General features: G+C 39.3%; 1 protein-coding gene across 2 annotated transcripts in view; it reads right to left on the bottom strand.

Moving 5' to 3' along the window:
- The window catches only part of OCRL (OCRL inositol polyphosphate-5-phosphatase), a 49811-nt gene extending 31189 nt beyond the window's left edge, over nt 1-18622 (bottom strand). For both annotated transcript variants that reach the window (XM_007085459.3, XM_042973819.1), the window contains exons 1-7: nt 18354-18622; nt 13619-13698; nt 10548-10586; nt 2204-2314; nt 1685-1774; nt 853-973; nt 604-765 (exon numbers count right to left, since the gene is read on the bottom strand). In XM_007085459.3, the coding sequence (XP_007085521.2) occupies nt 604-765; nt 853-973; nt 1685-1774; nt 2204-2314; nt 10548-10586; nt 13619-13698; nt 18354-18547 (797 nt within the window). In that variant the 5' untranslated portion in view covers nt 18548-18622. The remainder of the gene's footprint in view (nt 1-603; nt 766-852; nt 974-1684; nt 1775-2203; nt 2315-10547; nt 10587-13618; nt 13699-18353) is intronic.
- Nucleotides 18623-18890: the final 268 nt, after the last annotated feature.

The raw sequence follows: 18890 nt of genomic DNA, 5'->3' as shown, positions 1-18890 counted from the left end.
AAAGAAAAGTGTTGCTGCTTTGCACATTGGGATATACACCACGCCACATCACATACCACTCACGCTAGGTCCAGAGAAGAAGAGATTGACAAGCAAAGGTGAAATGAAAAATATGACATGGAGAAAAGAAGAAAGAATCCAAGACAGACCTCTCAATCAAGAGGACTGGGTGAAATGTTCTTTAGTTAACTTACCAAAGTAAGCAAGTTAAACTAGTGGTAACGGGAGACTTTAATCTTCTAATATTGGTGAGAAAAAACTCAGCAGTCCAGAAAGATAAACACATTTGCTTAGGGAATGTGCTAAGGGATAATTCTCCAGTACATGTGAGTTTGATTTGGTTCTGAGTAGACAGAACCATTAGTAGACACGGTATCATTAGTAGTTAGAAAATCCAAGGGAAACTGTAGCATTTGCTACAGTTTTGTATATATATATATATGTATTTGTATATGTATGTCACTGACTAATATAGAGATAGGGGCTTGAACTGGCTGACCATTCCTTTTTATTATGCTTTGATTCTTAAGCTAATTAAACTAATACCTTAAGTAACAAAAGGACATTTTATGCCATACCTCAGTAAGTAGAAGAGAGACTAACCTGAAATTCTGAATATTGACATATTCTTTCTCTCGCTTTGCCAGGATATGTTTGATGAGACCTTCTCGCTGCCCAGACTGGGTATTTGGTACAAAGAGCTTCCGCATGGTGTTGGTCACTTTGGGCTGTTCCTTATTAGGAGCTTCTTTGTCACGTGGAAGCCTAGCAAATAAATGAGAAATTCAAAAGTGAAACTGCCTAAAATATAAAAGTTCCTAAATGAGAAATACGTTTTGACATAGGACTTACATTCTATTCACAGAAGGGGGTGGAGGTGGGGGTTCCCGATGAATCCCTGTAGGATGATTTTGTGAATTAATTTTCTTGTCCAAATTCATAGATGAAAAATTATCCTCAAATCCAAGAAGCCCTGAAATACACAGAACCCAGAATCAAAGGGGGGAAAATAAAGATAACATCCAAATTATCCAGGATAGACAGAGCTTTTTGCCTTCATCACAGTGGTTTTGATTTGATCACTATTTGCTCAATGGCATTACCAAACAAAAAGGTATCACAAGGATAGTGATAAGTTAGACTGGGGGAAGAAACACATCTGTCCCTGAAGGACTTGACATATTAACTAGAACAACAGCAAGTTACATTAATTTGGAACCTGAATAATAACAGCTAACATTTATTGAAGACTTAGCATAATGCCTGGTTGACAGTAAGGGATTATATTATTATCTCTTTAAATCATCACAAAGACCCCATATGGCCAGTAGTGTTAAAAATCTTCCCATGTTACAGAAAAAGAAATGGAAACTCAGCATTGTTGAGTAACTTGACCAAGGTCATATGTAACTAGCAAGTCGTAGAATTGGAATTTAAACCGAAGCAGTTTGGCCCTGGAGCACGCCAATCTTTACCACACTGCTAAGCTGGCTCCTGAGGAGCTAACATGCCACAGAAAAGATCAGGAATGAACATCAGTCAGTGGGCATGAACTCAATAAAACCACTCCATAGGAGAAGGTGTCTGAGATTGACATTAATCCACACTATCTTATCTGTCCAGATAAAATCTATTGACTCTGCAATGATCATAGCAACCAGGCAAAAGAGAATCTTTTCAGTACCTGAAAAAGCAGAAGGTTTGTCCTTAGTGTCTAATTTCTGGTACCAGCTAGATGAGTCCTTTGGCTCTGGAACAAGAAGCTGTGACTGAGCTAGAGAGATAAGAGTCATGGTCAGAAACAGGGGAGCCCTTCACTGAGTGAATTTTACCATAACCAAAAGCCATTCATTCAGCACTCCTCAAATGCAGGGACCAGAAGCATTCTTGCATGTAAAGGAAGAGACTAAGAGAATGAGGGCAGCTCTGGGATGATCTGGGAACAGAAGGAGGATTACTGTCTTCAGTAACCTGTCCATGCTGTGACACTGAAGATTCTGGAAAATGGCTCAGTGTCCTTCCTTATAGCTGAATACACCTGTTCTCTAGCCTAACCCTGGTTCATTCCTGAAGGAAGAAAAATCAGCTATGAAGACTCAAGGGGTGAGGTACTTTGCTAACGGCTGCTTGCCTCTGCATCAGCATGCCAGAATGTCACTGCCATTCAAACAAGTAGAAAGAAAACTGCTGAGTCTTGAGTTACCTTCCTGAGCAGCAAGGACCTCTGAGAGGAACTTCAAACAATGTTCCTCATCAGGGATTTCAAAGCGGCGCTCCCTGGTCCAGTCTCCCTGAATCCGAATTTTGCAGCCACCTAAAAAGAAGTGAAATCCATACACATACAGCTATGGAATATGTGCTTTCTTGGGGTCAGATTCTCAACTTACTAGTTTAACAAGAGAAGGTCCAGATCACACATATTCTAAGACTTCTAATGTAGGAAGCATATCTACGGGATCAGGGGATTTGTTGTGGTGGGGGTGCAATACAGACAGGGAAATCTAAGGGGCTGATGAACTGTGTCAATGAGCAGCCCAGTACAGTGATATTGAAATCATAGTCTCCATTGTCAACGTAGGGACCAAATTCTAACAAAAGATCAATTCCCCAACCACCCTCCTCCCATCTTCCAGCCGTAGATTCCTACCATTTCAAATACAGATCATATAGTAAGAGTATCTAAAGCATAAAGGGAATAAAGAAAATAAGATGGTTGCTCCTAGGTACACATTGTACCTAGACAATTGAATTTACAAACTAATTAAAAAAGAAAAGAGTAGTGGAATTGGTTTGAATTATTCCGAAAAGAAGCATCTAGATCTCATTACCTCAAGTAAAGAATGCATATCTTGAATAAACATATGAAAGCAATATAATGACCTATGACTAGGAGTGGCCTGGTTCAAGCACAGCCAACTGGAAAACAGTATAATTAATAGTAAAGTTATTTAAGACTTTAGTTTCTTATGTGTCTAACATACTGTCTCCCTTTTTCTGATGCCCTAGTTCTCATCCATATCAATGGTCTGGATATGGTGATCCAGGAAACCTATGTACTTGTTTATATTCTTATTTAACTGACTTACTACATATATTGCTTTCTCATGCTCCTGGAAACCATAAGCTCCTTGAGAGCAAGAAGTGGGCTACACATACAAGTTATCCAACACAACACTTCCGAGGATCTCCCAGACTGTCTGGGACGGAGGGGTTTCTCAGGACTCAGGACTTTCAAAGCGAACACTGGGAAAGTCTCAGGCAAACCAGGATGGTTGGTTCCTTTACTGGTGACAATGAATGTCAGACTTCACAGACAGAAGGCATTTAATAAATGACTATTGAACTGGACTCTTTCATACTTGTAAATGACAAAGAGATGAGAAAATGAAATGAAAATCCTAGTTTCTTATGTTGGAAATCCACTTGTGAACCTCTGACTCTTTTTCCTTTGTATTTCTGTAAGTTTCTATCTTCACAGATTTAGTGATTAGAAGAAAAGAGGTAAAAATAGAGAAAAACATGAGAAAGGAGGCACCCAAGCAGACCACAGATAAGAAAATTACTGAGGGTGTTAATGTAAGGAGAAGAAAAAAATGAAGGGCATGAATAAAGGCTGTCAGTTATCGCAGCCTTGAAGATACAGGGAAAACCTCCTTCAGGGCACAAGTAGTCCTCCCTTTCTCAGATAATTTATATTAAAAGTAGAAAAGAAATTAAAAGATCAGTCTCTATCTGATAAAACTTGAACAATAATACATTTTCTCTCTCTCCCACAATCCTTGAAAGATATATTTTAGCAAACACAAAAAATACACTGACTCATTTAACAGAAAATTCCAGAAATTGCTTACAAAATAACACTGGATGTTCTCTCACCATGTTGTATGGGAAAGAGGACAAATTATCCCATGACCCAACTTTCTACTACTCTTCCTTCCAAAACCCCCTGGCCTCTTTGTGACCAGCAGGCACTCCTATATCCTCAAACTTCTCCTCTGAACATTCCCTATGTCTCTCAGTTAACTCTCAACAAAATGCATTAGAATTACCAGAGGCATTTTTAGAAAACAGACATTTGCATCCCATCCCAGGCCAATAAAGCAGAATGTCAGGGGGTGAAGCCCAGGCACTGGTAGTTTTTAAAATACTCCCCAAGTGATTCATGTGCATCCAGATTGAAAACCAAAGAGTCATCTGCAAAGTGGCTTATCCCTGGATGTTGTTTATGGTCTCTCACACCCTATGGAATTTAAGACTGGTGTCCTTTTTTGTCCTAACGCCAACTCCAGACCATTCCCTCTTCTCCTCCCTCAGGACAAATCCTTTGTCCTTCGAGGTTCACCCACTGGGCTATACCAGCTTCTTCCCTTCCCTCCCCCATGAGATCATGTGCCATCCTTCCCAAAACTTCTGAATCCAGGATTCAATACCTGACTCATATGACTTCCTCTCCACTCAAACTCTTGGCTTAAATTTGAGTCCCTTCCAAATTAACACAGAAAACACAGTAAACATCTTCAACTTCCTCATGCAATGACCTTGCCCCACCATCTCAGCCACCTACTCCCTCAGTCCCTATGGGGACTCCCTCAGTTATACCCTGAAATTTTTCATCATAGAAACACTATCACCTCATAAATCTCTAATTAAAATACCCAACTCTGACCTGCTATTTCCAGCTTACTTGCTCAAATGGGAACCTCCAGCCTTCTACTTAGTGTCCATTCACACACTCCTACATTCACTTCCCATTTTATCAAACAGATGTCATCATTAAACTCTGTTGCAGGGGCGCCTGGGTGGCTCAGTCGGTTAAGCGTCTGACTTCAGCTCAGGTCACGATCTCGCGGTCCGTGAGTTCGAGCCCCGTGTAGGGCTCTGGGCTGATGGCTCAGAGACTGGAGCCTGCTTCCGATTCTGTGTCTCCCTCTCTCTCTGCCCCTCCCCCGTTCATGCTCTGTCTCTCTCTGTCTCAAAAATAAATAAACATTAAAAAAAAACAAACAACTCTGTTGCAAAAGCCCAGAACTGCCTTACCACTCTATTCCTCCACAGCACCTACCTGATTAACTTTCAACCCTCAGAAATCCAACTAACTGCCTTACTCCAGAGGGAGTAAACACACACACACACACAATTATTACAAATTGATTGCTAACTTCAATCTGGCCCTCTATGATAGGAAGTAATGTTAAATTTCAATAGTCAACTAGTCTCCCACTACTATCTGGAAAAACTATTTCGCACCTCCTCATTTATCTGTGGATCCCCCTCTTCTCAAACCCTCTCATTCCAAGCTGATTGCTTCACCTCATGCTTCAGAGGAAATGGAAGGCACCACATGGAAAGCTACCTGTATTTGTACCCATCTTCTCCTTTCCCTTCTGATATAAGAGGAGCCCTCCTATCAAAGACCACCTTCTCTTTGAATTTTAACCCCTCTAGTTCTCTCAGGAATTTTACACTCACAATCATTCCCTAGACACCTCCCCCCAATATCTTTCATCTCCCCCTTTCACAGGCTCCTTTCCATTAGCATTAAATTAAATTGCGCTTGGTGACTCAGTCTGTTAAGTACCTGATTCTTGGTTTCGGCTCAGGTCATGATCTCACAGTCTCGTGAGTCTGAGCTCCATGTCAGGCTCTGTGCCAACACTGCGGAGCCTGCTTGGGATTCTCTTTCTCCCTTTCTCTCTGCCCCTCCCCAACTCGTGCTGTCTCTCTCAAGATAAAATAAATGAACTTTACAAAATTAAAAGAAACAAATTGTGTTCTAAATTCTCCCCATTTGAAAAACAATAACCTTCCTGGACCCTGTATTTCCCTCCAACTCCAGTCGATCTCTACATTCCCCTCCACAGTAAAGCTTTATTAGAAACACACAGTCACTACTTACCTCCCATTTCTCTCTTTAATCCATTCCAATATGACTTTGGCTCCCACCACCCCTGTGAAATAGCTTTGTTAAGGTCACCAAGAACCTCCAAATTGCTAAATCCAATGGATCCTCTTCAGTCATCTTATCAGACCTATCAGTAGAAATCAATAGTTGACCACTCCTTGAATACTCTTTTCCAAAGGATTCTATGATACCATCCTCATCTAGTTTGCCTCTCTCTTTGATCACTAATTTTTTAGTGCCCTTTGAGGTATCTTCTCCTCTATCTAACCTTTAAAAAAGCAGAATTCCTTAGCGTTCAGTCCTAAACCTTTTTCTCACTCTGTATCAGCATTGTCCAATATGGTAACCAATAATTACATGTGGCTACTGAGTAATTGAAATGTGACTACTTTGAGGAACTGAACTTCTAATTTTATTTCTAATTAATTTAAATAGGCACATGTAACTAGAAACTAACGTATCTGATAGCACAGCTCTATTTTCAATCATATCATCTCTCAGGGTTTCAAATACATCTATGTGCTAGTGGCCCAGACCTTTCTTTTGAGCTTTAGGTGCATACATTCAACTGTCAATTTATAATCTATACTCAAATGTCTCAAAGAAATTTCAAACTAAATATAGCTAAAACTGAACTCATGACCCCCTCAAAGGAAAACTCATTCCTCCTACAATGTTCTTATTTTGGCAAATGGTACCATCATCCACATTCATGCTAGTAACCTAAGATTCATCTCTGACACTTCTCTAACTTACCCCCATGCCCAAACCAACCTCTGCTGATTTAACCTCTGAAAACATTTATCAAATCCGTCTACTTCTCTCCATTTATACTGCCACCATACTCATAGTCTCTAGCTTAAACTCTGGAAACAGCTTCCTAATTGATTTCCATGCAAATGATTGGCACCCTGGGATAAAATCCTTCATATTCTTCCCATTTTTTTTTTAATATAAAAATCCAGATTCCTCACCATGACTTACAAGATACTACTGGATCTGGCCTTACCCCATCCTAACTTGATGCCTAAGCCTTGTTCCAACCACCCTGGCCTTCTTTTATTCCAAAGGTGTCAAGCTACTTACCCAATTTGAGACCTTTACACATGTGGTTCCTTCTACCTGGCATACTTTTCTCTCCCCCATTTTTACCCGTCTTACTTAGCCCCTCTGGTCTCAATTTAAATGGTACTTATTAAATAGGCCTTCCCTGACCATTCCACCTAATTTAGTCAGCCCTTTTATAAACTCTTTGTATTTCTCCTTGATAGCATTGATCAAAACTGCAATTATGTAGGTATCTATACCTTATCAGTTTAAAGTCTGTTTCCTGCACTATTAAATGAAGTACCATGACTATATTGCTTTCTGATATATCCTTAGACCACCAGCACAGTGCCTGACACATAAAAGGTATTCATATTTTTATATGATGGATTATAGGTATCTGTGTGACACTAGTACCAAACAGCACAGAAGCATGAACAAAAGCAGGAGCAGCAATCTTATGTATGTTGTTCTCTACTGATTCTGCAGCACTTAGAAGAGTGCTTGGCAAACAGAAGGCACTCAACAAACATTTGTTGAATAATGAATAAGGGAAGATTTATTATTAGGAAATTAATATAATACAGTCCATCGATGGGACAAATAAGGAATAACAATATTCCTTTACACTACAAATAGTGTAAAGACATCTAATAAAATTCAATACACATTCATGGTCTTAAAAACCACACAAACTTGAAATGGAATTTCTTAATATGGTTTTTTAAAAAAAACCCTATCAAATCAACAGGCAATAATGTCCTCAACAATGAAGCACCACCTGAGTCTTTCTTACTGAAAATAGGAGCCAAACAAGGATTATCATCATTATTTAATATTGGTCTTAAAATTCTCATTGGTATAATGAGACACAAAGCAAAACTAATAGTTGTAGCTACTAAAAAGGAGACAAAATTATTATTTGTAGATGACCACAGCTGTCTATCAAAACCAAAAAACAAAATAAACAGAACCCCCAAAATTTAAAATATATTTCTATAAAGTGGCTAGATAAAAAATAAATATCTAAAACTCAATAACTTCTCTATATAATAGAAATAAGCAATTAGAAAAAGATTCCACTGACAACAGCACTCAAACAAATAAAATCTACCATAAAATCCTTAACCTACAAATGTATGATATATATGAAGAAAACACAAAACGTTACTGAGAAATATAAAGAGGACCTGAAGAAGTAGAATGACAGACCATGTTCCTTGACAGTGTCTTAATTTTGTAAAGGAGTTAATTCAATAAAATTTGGCACATACCTATGGTGAAATATTAGTCTTTAAAAATCATGTTTTTAAATAATTTTAAATGACATGGAAAAAAGTTACAATATAATATTAAATGAAAATGCAGGATAAAAGCTACATATAAAGATTCCAATCGTATTGGGGCATCTGGGTGGCTCAGTTGGTTGGGCGTCCGACTTTGGCTCAGGTCATTATCTCAGTCTGTGGGTTCAAGCCCTACATAGGGCTCTGTGCTGACAGCTAAGAGCCTGGAGCCTGCTTTGGATTCTGTGTCTCCCTTCCTCTCTGTACCTCCCCCGCTCATGCTCTGTCTCTCTCTCTCTCTCTCTCTCAAAAATAAATAAACATTAAAAAAATTTTGTTTAAAGATTCCAGTCATACAAAAGTAGAAATAGAAAACTGGAAGGAGATACAATATTAACTACAGTGCTGATCTCTAGGTTGCAGAAGCATAATTTTAATTTGGTACTTTAAACTTTTCTAAATTCTTCAAATTGTTTATAATGTAGATACGTCTATTTCCTCTACAATCAGAAAAAATTATTTTAAAATGTTTAATACCAACATGCAGATAATGGGAAAACACATATTTATATTAAAATCAGGACTACAAACAAACCCAGGGCCTCCCTCAAGCAACATACTGTGTGCTTTAAAGGTTTATGTATGAAGCCCAAGGATCATGATAAAATCTTATTTCACTGCAAATATTACTAAATGGGCAGACGTAACAAAGGATTTTATTCAAGTGGTTACTGAACTATTACCTTGCTGTGATCCAGTAACTGGAACTCTGGACAGAACAACACATGGCTAATTTCTATGAGGGCAAGGCCAAAACAACTAATGCCATAAATGTTTATGAAAGAAAAAGCACAGCTCAGTTTAACTTTTTCAGCCTTAGATCAAATATCTATTTCTACAGCAAGAACAGGACATTTCAACATCGTATTTCAGCAGCAATGCCAGTCACTGCTGAAATGCCTTTGCTCAAATTTTGCTTTTTTAGTGTTGTTTCTGCCTTCTCCTTTCTAAGCACAGTAAGACAGAGATAGTAAGTTATTTGCTCTCTTGGATACCTGCAGAAGTCAGCAGCTGGGTTTATTTAGCCTTTCAGAATCAACCGTTAAGACTTCTAAATTCCATGACCAATGAAAAGAATAATAAAACCCAAACCAGAAAAAGCCTATCTAAACTGTTCAATACAAATTAATGGTGGCAAGTACAGAGACTGTTTCTAAACAAAGTTATGTATAACCCATAGCCCCAAGGTAAGGGCTAAGCCCCACTATCCAAGGACTCAACCAGGAGATAAGGCAACCACTTTGATTTACATTTATGTGGTCACAAACTCTTTTCCATAGCAACCACAGACTAGTCAAGGTAGCATTCAAGTGCCCATTGTCTCCTCCCCATAACACAGTACAATTAGATGATAAACAGAGAACAGCTTGCACAGAAAGTCAAGATGATTTGCTTCAAACAGATAAAAATGAGAGAACTGAAACAGTGAGAAGATCATGTTCTTCCTGATAAAGGGATGCCTTGAGGGGATGGAGGTTAAATAAAAGACCAAAATTATTTTAAGGAAAAAAGGGTAGCTTGGGAAAAGCAAGGTATCTGGTACGAGAGTGACTCTATAGCCTCCCAAAATGATAAAATGAATAAAGGAAAAAATTATGATTTAATATGCAAAACTAAAAAGTGAGAAAAATTTTTTAAATATAATAGCAGTTAAAATAAAAACAAAACCACTCATAAACCTTATGTGCTTTAAACATTTTCTGGCTCTTTCTGGAATTTTTAATTCCACAGTAATGATTTAACTGATGGCAAAAATACTGATGGCTCAAAGAAGTTCAGCATTAGACAAGCAAATCATATTTTCAACTTGTTAAAGATTCTTGCCAGCCACCTGCTTTTTCTTATGCTTAGCCTAAATGTTTTTGGGAGGACAATGCTAATTCACATGGCTGCCTTAAGAAAATGAAGAATAGAGGCGCCTGGGTGGCTCAGTCAGTTAAGCTTCCAACTCTTGATTTCGGCTCAGGTCAAGATGTCACACTTTGTGAGATTGAGCCCCTCGTTGGGCTCTGTGCTGACACAGCAGAGCCTGCTTGTGGGATATTCTCTCTCTCTTTCTCTCTCTGCCCCTCCCCCACTCAGGCTCATGTGTGCCCCCCCCAAAATAAATAAACATTAAAAAAAATAGAAAATGAAGAATACAGAATAAGACAGTAAAATAAAAATGTGCCAAAAAAGGTGTCTTAAATATAGTGGGTATTCAATTAAATATTTGTTGAACAAAAATCAACTCCACTCAGAAAGATACTCACTGTTTGAAGCTATATCAATCAAAAGAGTTTCTTCTGCTTCTGAAGGAAAAGAAGAAAGAACAAGATTAGGGAAGGGAAAACCATTCATTACAACTAAAAGAAGTACATGCCTAAGTAAATAACTGCTTCTCTCAATCACCACTCCTAGGTCTACAATACATTTTACAAATCCTTTGTTTTTTTTGTTTAGCATTTTTAAAAATGGATTTTGGTAGCACTAGGTTCTAAAGATTATGAGCAATTCAACTAAAAGAAAACTAAACAAATAACTGAATGGAACAACTCAAAGCAAATCAAGCAATGACAATAGTAGGCAATATAAGAACACGTTAATTCAAGTGAAGGGGAGTTTAATTCCCCTCAACCAAAACATACTGACTTTAATATAATCTGTGTCATTTATTCTTTTTTTTTAAGATTTTATTTTTAAGTAATCTCTACACCCAACACGGGGCTTCAATTTAAAACACTGAGATCAAGAGTCACATGCTCTACCAACTATGCCAGCCAGGTGTCTCTAGATAATTCTTATAAAAAGTCAAGGAAGTGACCCCAAAGGCCCAGAAGTGAATTATTTTAACTTGGACCTAGTCTCTGAAAACTTCCAGCAATCTCCTTTCTTCAGCCTTTGCCACGTTTAGGATCAGAGAATACCTTCAGTTCTTGACCTTCAGGCTACAATTTAATACCTGGGTCGGGTCTACCACACCCAACAAGGAAGTATAAAACAGGGCAAAGCACAGTCTCTGGAGTTCAGAGCTCGGTTTTCTCCCCTCCCCCGGCTGTCCTGAACTTCTTTCCTTAGCTCCAGTGTCTAGATCCAACCCATCTCTTCCTCTGGGACTTCCCTGGATTTGGCCAACAGCACCTGTAAGACCCTCCTGGCTAGTTGAACTCTAGGTACTGACTCCTTAGGATTAGTCTGGATCTACCTTGGCCAGATGGAGTAGCCTCAGCCTTTTCTAGCTCTTTCAGAAGCCCAGATTGTATATTTGGCTGCATTATTCAGTTACTACAGAAGCTACGGTAAGGAACTAAGTAGTCTAATATTAAAAAATAGCCTCAATATCCTTACTAGCATGATGAATCAATAGACAATAGTGAATCAGGACATAGTACTTTAAGTTCTCCACTGTTCTTCAGTAACTTTAATTCCTTGAAACCCAAGTATTTATAGACTTATCAAAATGGATGCACAGGCTGGGAAACAAAGGATGTGAAAACTCAAGGAGGTAGCCATTCTAGATTTGTTATGGGGAACGACTATGTGTGCTCACACATATTTTCTTAGATTCCAACCTAACAATCTACCTTATATTTCTTATTAAAAACAATACTAAGAGAAAGAGAGTTAAAGAGACTATAGAAGTAGTACAAAAAGGTAGAGGGTTGGGGCGCCTGGGTGGCGCAGTCGGTTAAGCGTCCGACTTCAGCCAGGTCACGATCTCGCGGTCCGTGAGTTCGAGCCCCGCGTCAGGCTCTGGGCTGATGGCTCGGAGCCTGGAGCCTGTTTCCGATTCTGTGTCTCCCTCTCTCTCTGCCCCTCCCCCATTCATGCTCTGTCTCTCTCTGTCCCAAAAATAAATAAAAAATGTTGAAAAAAAAAATTAAAAAAAAAAAAAAAAAAAAAAAGGTAGAGGGTTAATAGGATGCGAAAACCTAAAGTTGTGTTCTTTAGTTTTTCTCCTCTTTAAAGGGCTAGGTATGTAATAAAGGGTACTACACCATGAAAAGTAAAGTGACCACAGCAACTTACTATGGCAGGCAAGTGCCTTGTTCAACATGTAACTCTCACACAGGGCAGGCTAAACGGCTATTTCATTCTTCTACACAATGTGGAGACTGTTGTTTTTAATTCTCAATACAATGTTGTCTTAAAAAGTCATACCCACTTAGTATTTCTACTTACAGGAATAAATCCTAATACGAGATGTGCAAGAAGATTTAGGTACAGAGATATTCATCACATTACTATTTAAACTAGCAAAAAATAACTCAAATGTCAAACACGGGAATACTTACATTATAGGCTATTCATAAAATGGAATAGTACTCTACCTATTTATAGCATGGAAAAGCACTCATAATACGATGGCATGCAGAACAGACAAAAAACTACATATAGTGTGAGTTCTGCCCACCCTGAAAGTTACATGTGTAAAAAAAAAAAAAAAAGGGAAAATGTTATGTGTTTGTTCCTGAAGGATGGGAATGTACTTATTTTCTGTATACTTTTCTGTTCTTTCCAAACTTTCTACAGTATACATATTACTTCTGTGATAAAAAAAGTTCAGTGTAGTTTAAAAAAGAATCCATGCAAGGTAAGATTCAAGTTTTTCAAGAAGCTACAGCTGATACAGAATGTTTCTTTCTGACAAAGCCAATGAACCCACTGGAAACATAATGCGTTTGTTCTCTAGTAATCAATTTTCCTTCTACAGCAATGTGAGACGACAGAAGCAACACTTCCCACACAAACCTCCCAAATTTTGAGTCTCATTGTAGCAGATGAAACAACAGATTTTCTGTTCTCTGTCCCCAAATTTGAGGGCACGAAGCCAAATATGTCCTCTTTGGAGTATGATTCACCAACATCAAGGTCTGAGAATCAGCACAATTGAGTGTAAGGTATTAAAATCTGGTAAGGCATGTTGCCAAATGTTTTAACTTCAAACAGTGTGGGGAGAAAGTACTGAATGGGTGTGAATCCAGTGACCTTGATACTTTACAATGAGCAGTGTGTTTGTTAAACCAAGAATGTCATTTAAATCCACATAGAAGTCCATAAGCATAAAAGACTACCTACATACGTAAGAGACTACATACATCTCTAACACCCAGCCAGGGAAGCAGGTGAGTCTGTATACATATTTCAGTATAGCCCTTCAGCACTCATAGACAAAGTATTTACCATGTTCTCAATGGTAGCTTAGTAATGTTATCACTTTATGCAAAGACTAATACATTTCATTTTATGTGCAGTGACATATTTAAATATGTATGGTATTAGACAATGCAAGAACGACTAAGGAAAAACATTGTAAAACTAGCTAGGCAATTAAAGCTAGTACCTTGAACACATCTAAAGTGGCTATTTATAGGAATGATATCTTGAACATGCTGTTCCTTCTCGCGCAACTGGATTATTAACCTAGGAAACAGAAGAAGGCATCAACGAATGGCTTTACTGAAAAACCCAAACATTTAACAACAAAATATACTGCTGTGTTGTTACACAAATCTGGTCCATATTTATTAGACTTACTATATCTCATATTACTTACTATATCTCATATATTCCCTGGATCTGGGCATCATGACAGTGAGATATCACTTGAGATCTAAGAGAATGTTAGTGACGATCAATATCTGAATACCTACACTGTCCTATGCCATAAAGAATATATAATAGTTTATGTCCTAAAAACAGCTTACAATCTCAAAAGCAAGGATTATAGTGCATATACCTTCAGAGTATGTATACTAGAGCAAAGAATAGCTAGGTGTGAATGCCATGAGGACAGACTTATGATTGCATTTTCACCATAGTATTTCTAGCAACTATCACAGTGCTTGACACATAGCAGTCACTCAAGTTTGCTGAATAAGTGAATTAGAAATTTCATAAATTAACTTTCAGATTATATTCCTCTGGCTTTTACCAAAGAATGGCTCTATCTCTTCAAACGACTATACAGGTTCATAGAGAAGTAAGAAGAGGTGCCCAGCCAGCCGGATCAGTTAACATAACCCGTGACCAAGGCAGCAGATATCACAACCAGTGCCTTATATTCCTTGTGTTTTTACTATGGTTTCCAACTTCATGCTGGTATTTCTAGGTAAACATAACTGATTTGGCCTCCCAGTATGAAATGAAAGACTTCTAAATTCCTAGGTACTCCTGAAATATTAATTTTCATTTACTGCTTATCCTTAGTGGCCCAGGATCAAGGTATGACCTACTGGTAAAACGACCATTCTGAACATCTCCTAGCTTCCCCAAATCAAGCAGTCTTTAGGTGGTTCTTTTTGCCAGGAACACTCTTCTATTCTTTCCGAGACCCAGCTCAAATATCACCTCCTCTTTGCAGCTTTTCCTAATTCCCCCAAGCAGAAGCAGTACCCTGGTCCCCTTTGTTTGCCCCTCTACTAGAGCATTTACACCCTTCATTGCAGTTATATTTATTTCTTTCATTAATTTGAGCTCCTTGAAAACAAAGACGCTATCATATTCAGTTTGCCTCCTGCCTAAGAGATGCTCAATAAATATTGGTTGAATCAATGAACCAGTTTCACTAAGCTATAAACAGAGATAAATTTCTAAATATAATTTGTTCAACCTGACATTAAAAAATGTCATTGTTTTGAAGGGTTTTATTTCTAGTTTGATGTCTTTTCAGGGGCTTGTTTTAGCTTTTTGAATTTTTTTCAAATGTATTAACTTTAAAGGAGATCACATGGGGAGAGGAATTGCTCAGATAGAACTAAGGGAAATAAAAGTATTAATGCTGTCTTTCTGCTCTGATTCTGCATACCTAATCTGTAGGGGTTCATATTTTAAGGTGACTAAGGGAATATGGGGCAGGCTCCTTTCAATGTGCAAAATTCATGAGTCAAGCAGAGTCCTATAAACCCAGATGGAGATCAGAAACTAGATAAAAAGCAAGAGTGAAGGAGGAAGAGCTTACTTTGGGGAAAATGAACACAAACCAATACAATCTCCAAGAAATGACTAAAAAGACAGTGTTTGATATTAGCAGTTAAAGCTTGAACTAGGTTGTACTGTTAAAAGCCCTCACAAAAGGGACAACATAGATGGACCTTGAGGGCATTATTCTAAGTGAAATAAGGTAGAAAAAGACAAATATCATATGATCTCACTTATATGTAAAATCTAAAAACAAAACAAAACCAAAAAACCAAAATCATAGATACAGAGGATAGGTGGTTGTTAGAGGTGGGGGGGGGGGGTAGGTGAAATGGATGGAGGGGGTCAAAAGGCTCAAACTTCCAGTTATAAAATAAATAAGTCATGGGGATATAATGTATAGCATGGTGACTACAATCAATAATACTGTACTGTATATTTGAAAGGTGCTAAGAGAGTAGATCTCAAAAGTTCTCATCACAAGAAAAAGATCTGTAACTATGTATGGTGATGGATGTTAAGGAGACTTACTGTGGTCATTTCACAATATATACAAATATTGAATCATTGTGCTGTGCACTTGAAACTAATATATGTCAATTATATCTCAATTTAAAAATGCAACCTTCCCCCAAAAAATCCATCACAAAACAAAGATCAACTTGGAATTTAAGTCAATTCCACAATATCTACCATGTGTTAGTCACTAAATAAATTGTAGCAAGAATAGGGTTAAGAATAAGTATAAAAATTCTTCTGGAGTTCATGGCTGGCTCAGTCAGTAGAGCATACGACTCTTGGTCTCAGGGTCATGAGTTCAAGCTCCATATTGGGCATGGAGCCTACTTAAAATTTTTTTTTAAAAATTCTTCCTAAATGTAATCATTACTTTCAGAACAGAAAGATGAAAAATAATAGGTGTATGACAAAACAATGGAAATCAGAACTTGAGTGTTGTCAAACAGAAAAGAGTAACAAATTGTGAATGCAGACTCAGCATTACTCTAGGAAATACTTTGATTTGTTCAAGGAAGGTTAAAGATGAAACAACAGGTTGCATCATAATCCATTCTCCTTGAAAAAAACCCTTATTTTCAATTGTAATTTTACTCTCTCAACTAAATTTCTCCTATTGACAGCAGGTTGACAGCAGGAACTACAGTACTAAATACTAAAACAGACTTCAAGTTCTAGAATAAAAAGACCAAAGGAAAAAAGTTGTGAGAAGAGCCCAAGTCAGAGAAGGTACCCATGAGACAAGAATGTGAGGATTATAGATGGTATGACAATACTCGGTATCTCCAATAAATGATTTCAAAAGAAACTTCTCAAATGGTGTCATTCTGAAATGTTACATGTGTTCAGATCTCGGGTATGCTACTTCCTAACTATGAACAAGTGACTTAATCTCTCTGTGCCTCAATTTCTGTATCTAGAAAATGGGGGTGATGGTGATAATATCACAATTTCACAGTAACCCTGACATGAGGGTTAAATGAACTAATTCATGGAAAGTGCTCAGAAGAGTACCTGGCACACACCAAGCCAATTAAGTCTCAGTTGTTGCTATACCCCCTTAACTCAAACAGATATGGAACACAAAACTTTCATTTCTTTGTGGAGAGGACACAAATAGTCAGAGCTATCACTCCGAGTTTACCAGTTCTTCTACCACATGAGGCAAGATAGAATGAGGCATTCATCTCAAGGCCAGCTGCTCACTCCCCTATTAGCTAACTAGAGCTCCAACCCTATCAAACCAAGGAACCATATCTGAGGCTGTGGTCATCTCAACAATGTAGCTATTTTATTTAATCCTCAAAACATTGTTTTCACAGAAGAGGAAACCAAGATGTAAAAAATTTACTGATTTATTCAAGGGTCACATCTCTCCACCCCATTCTAGCCTTTGGAAGTGGCAGTGGTATTCTGCTTTTCAATTCACTCTTCTGTTGAATTTACTATTCAACTGGTCTTTCAGTGTTTGATGAAATCTGGGGAAAATAACATCAATTTACCATATCAACAGAACTGACCAAGCAGGACCTAAGGAAGAACTACTTCATAGGCCCTGCTGTTGTCCAGTTAGAGTGGCAGCAAGAGTCTCAAGAAAAGGGCAGGCTAGGTCAGTGGGAATTTCTTCTGTGTAAATTCGACAGCATAGACCCAGACTGAGTCTGTAAGATCTAAAAGCAGGGACCGAGAAAAACTGTTTTTAGGCCAAATCCAATGTTGGGAGAAAGCAGGATTTAAAAATCACCGATTTTTAAACTCTGATGTCAAGAAACCAACAGAAGAACCAAGGGAGGTGAATTGGGCACAGAGCGATAGGGCCTATGCTATGTATGTAATGGTCACCATGGATACTTTTAAGATGAGGCATTAGTGGAAAGGGAGTGAGATCAGCAGCTATAGTGATAGCTTATCAAAATAATCTTTTATTCAATCAGTCAACAGTATTTACTGAGCTCCTATATATGCAAGGCAGAATGGAAAGTAACACACACTGATACACTGCCAAATGCTGTTTATATTTCTACACGTTTCGTTACTTTTTCTAACAGTCAAGTCAATAAGTGAGGCAGTTACTGGCTTACACTAAACCATTACTGAATTAATGAATATGCCTGCAAGCAAGTGAAATAAAGGAGTAGGGAGACAGGAGGAACCAGTTGAATGCGTTAAGAAAAGGCACTTCTGTAAGGTTAACAATGCAGCTCTTCTATTAACACTTTTACTTTTTGCAAACCACTTTTGCATTTATTTATTATTCCACCAGTTGCAACTTCAAAGTCTATAAGGTAAGGCAGTTAATGTTTTCATTTGACCGATGAGGACACCAAGGCCCAGAAATCATTGTTGACTTGCCCAAGATTACACAACACATGCCAGTTGCAGAGGCAGGAACTAAAAACCCAGGCTTCCTGCTTCAACGCCCGCCTGTTGAGTCCTTCCACTGAGCCACACTGCCAGGAGCGACCTAGCGGCTTGAGAGTTGGGGATAAAGCCCCATGGCTACAGCACTCACACTTCACACCTGGGCCTGAACCTGTTGCCCACGCTGCCTCAGTGGACGGAGAGTGGGCGGCTTGTCGCGGTTTGGGGTTAGGAGGTAATGGCAGGCTCCCCTCCTCCGTGGGAATCAGGTGGTTACTTACTCATATTGCCCGTTCCTTTGGGCTAGCGTCAGGAAGCAGGGCTCCCGGAGAGCACCCTTCATCTCCATACCCTCAACAGTATGTGGGCGACAGTCAAGGGTCTCCTCCAGAAGCGCGGCCGGGGAGGGGTGGCGCGGTGCGGGGTGGAGGGAGGCTCCCGCCCCTCTGCCCGCCCTCCTGGGTGCCCAAGGCATCGCCTCCCGCGCCGGCCCCCCTCCTCGGCTCGGCTCTGCCTCTGAGTCCGACCGACCACCCACCCCTCTGCCGCGTTCCGCAGTCCCTCCGACCCCCGCCCCTCCCGCCCTGCGCGGCCTCCCCTCCCCCTTCCCTCTGGTGGATACGGCAAGGGGCTGGGCTCCGACCGGGAGCGGCGGCTCCATCCCGGCGGCCTCCGGGCTCAGTGGGGCTGCGGACTGCGGGCGGATCCCACCGCCCTTGGCTGCGCGCTGTTTGAGGAACAGCTCCGCGCAGGGCACCGGGCGCCGGGCGCCGGGAGCCGGGAGCCGGGAGCCGAGCCGAGAACCGAGAGCCTGACCC

Source organism: Panthera tigris, chromosome X (genome assembly GCF_018350195.1).
Source record: "Panthera tigris isolate Pti1 chromosome X, P.tigris_Pti1_mat1.1, whole genome shotgun sequence".
NCBI lineage: Eukaryota > Metazoa > Chordata > Mammalia > Carnivora > Felidae > Panthera > Panthera tigris.
This window is presented reverse-complemented; position numbering and strand designations above follow the sequence as displayed.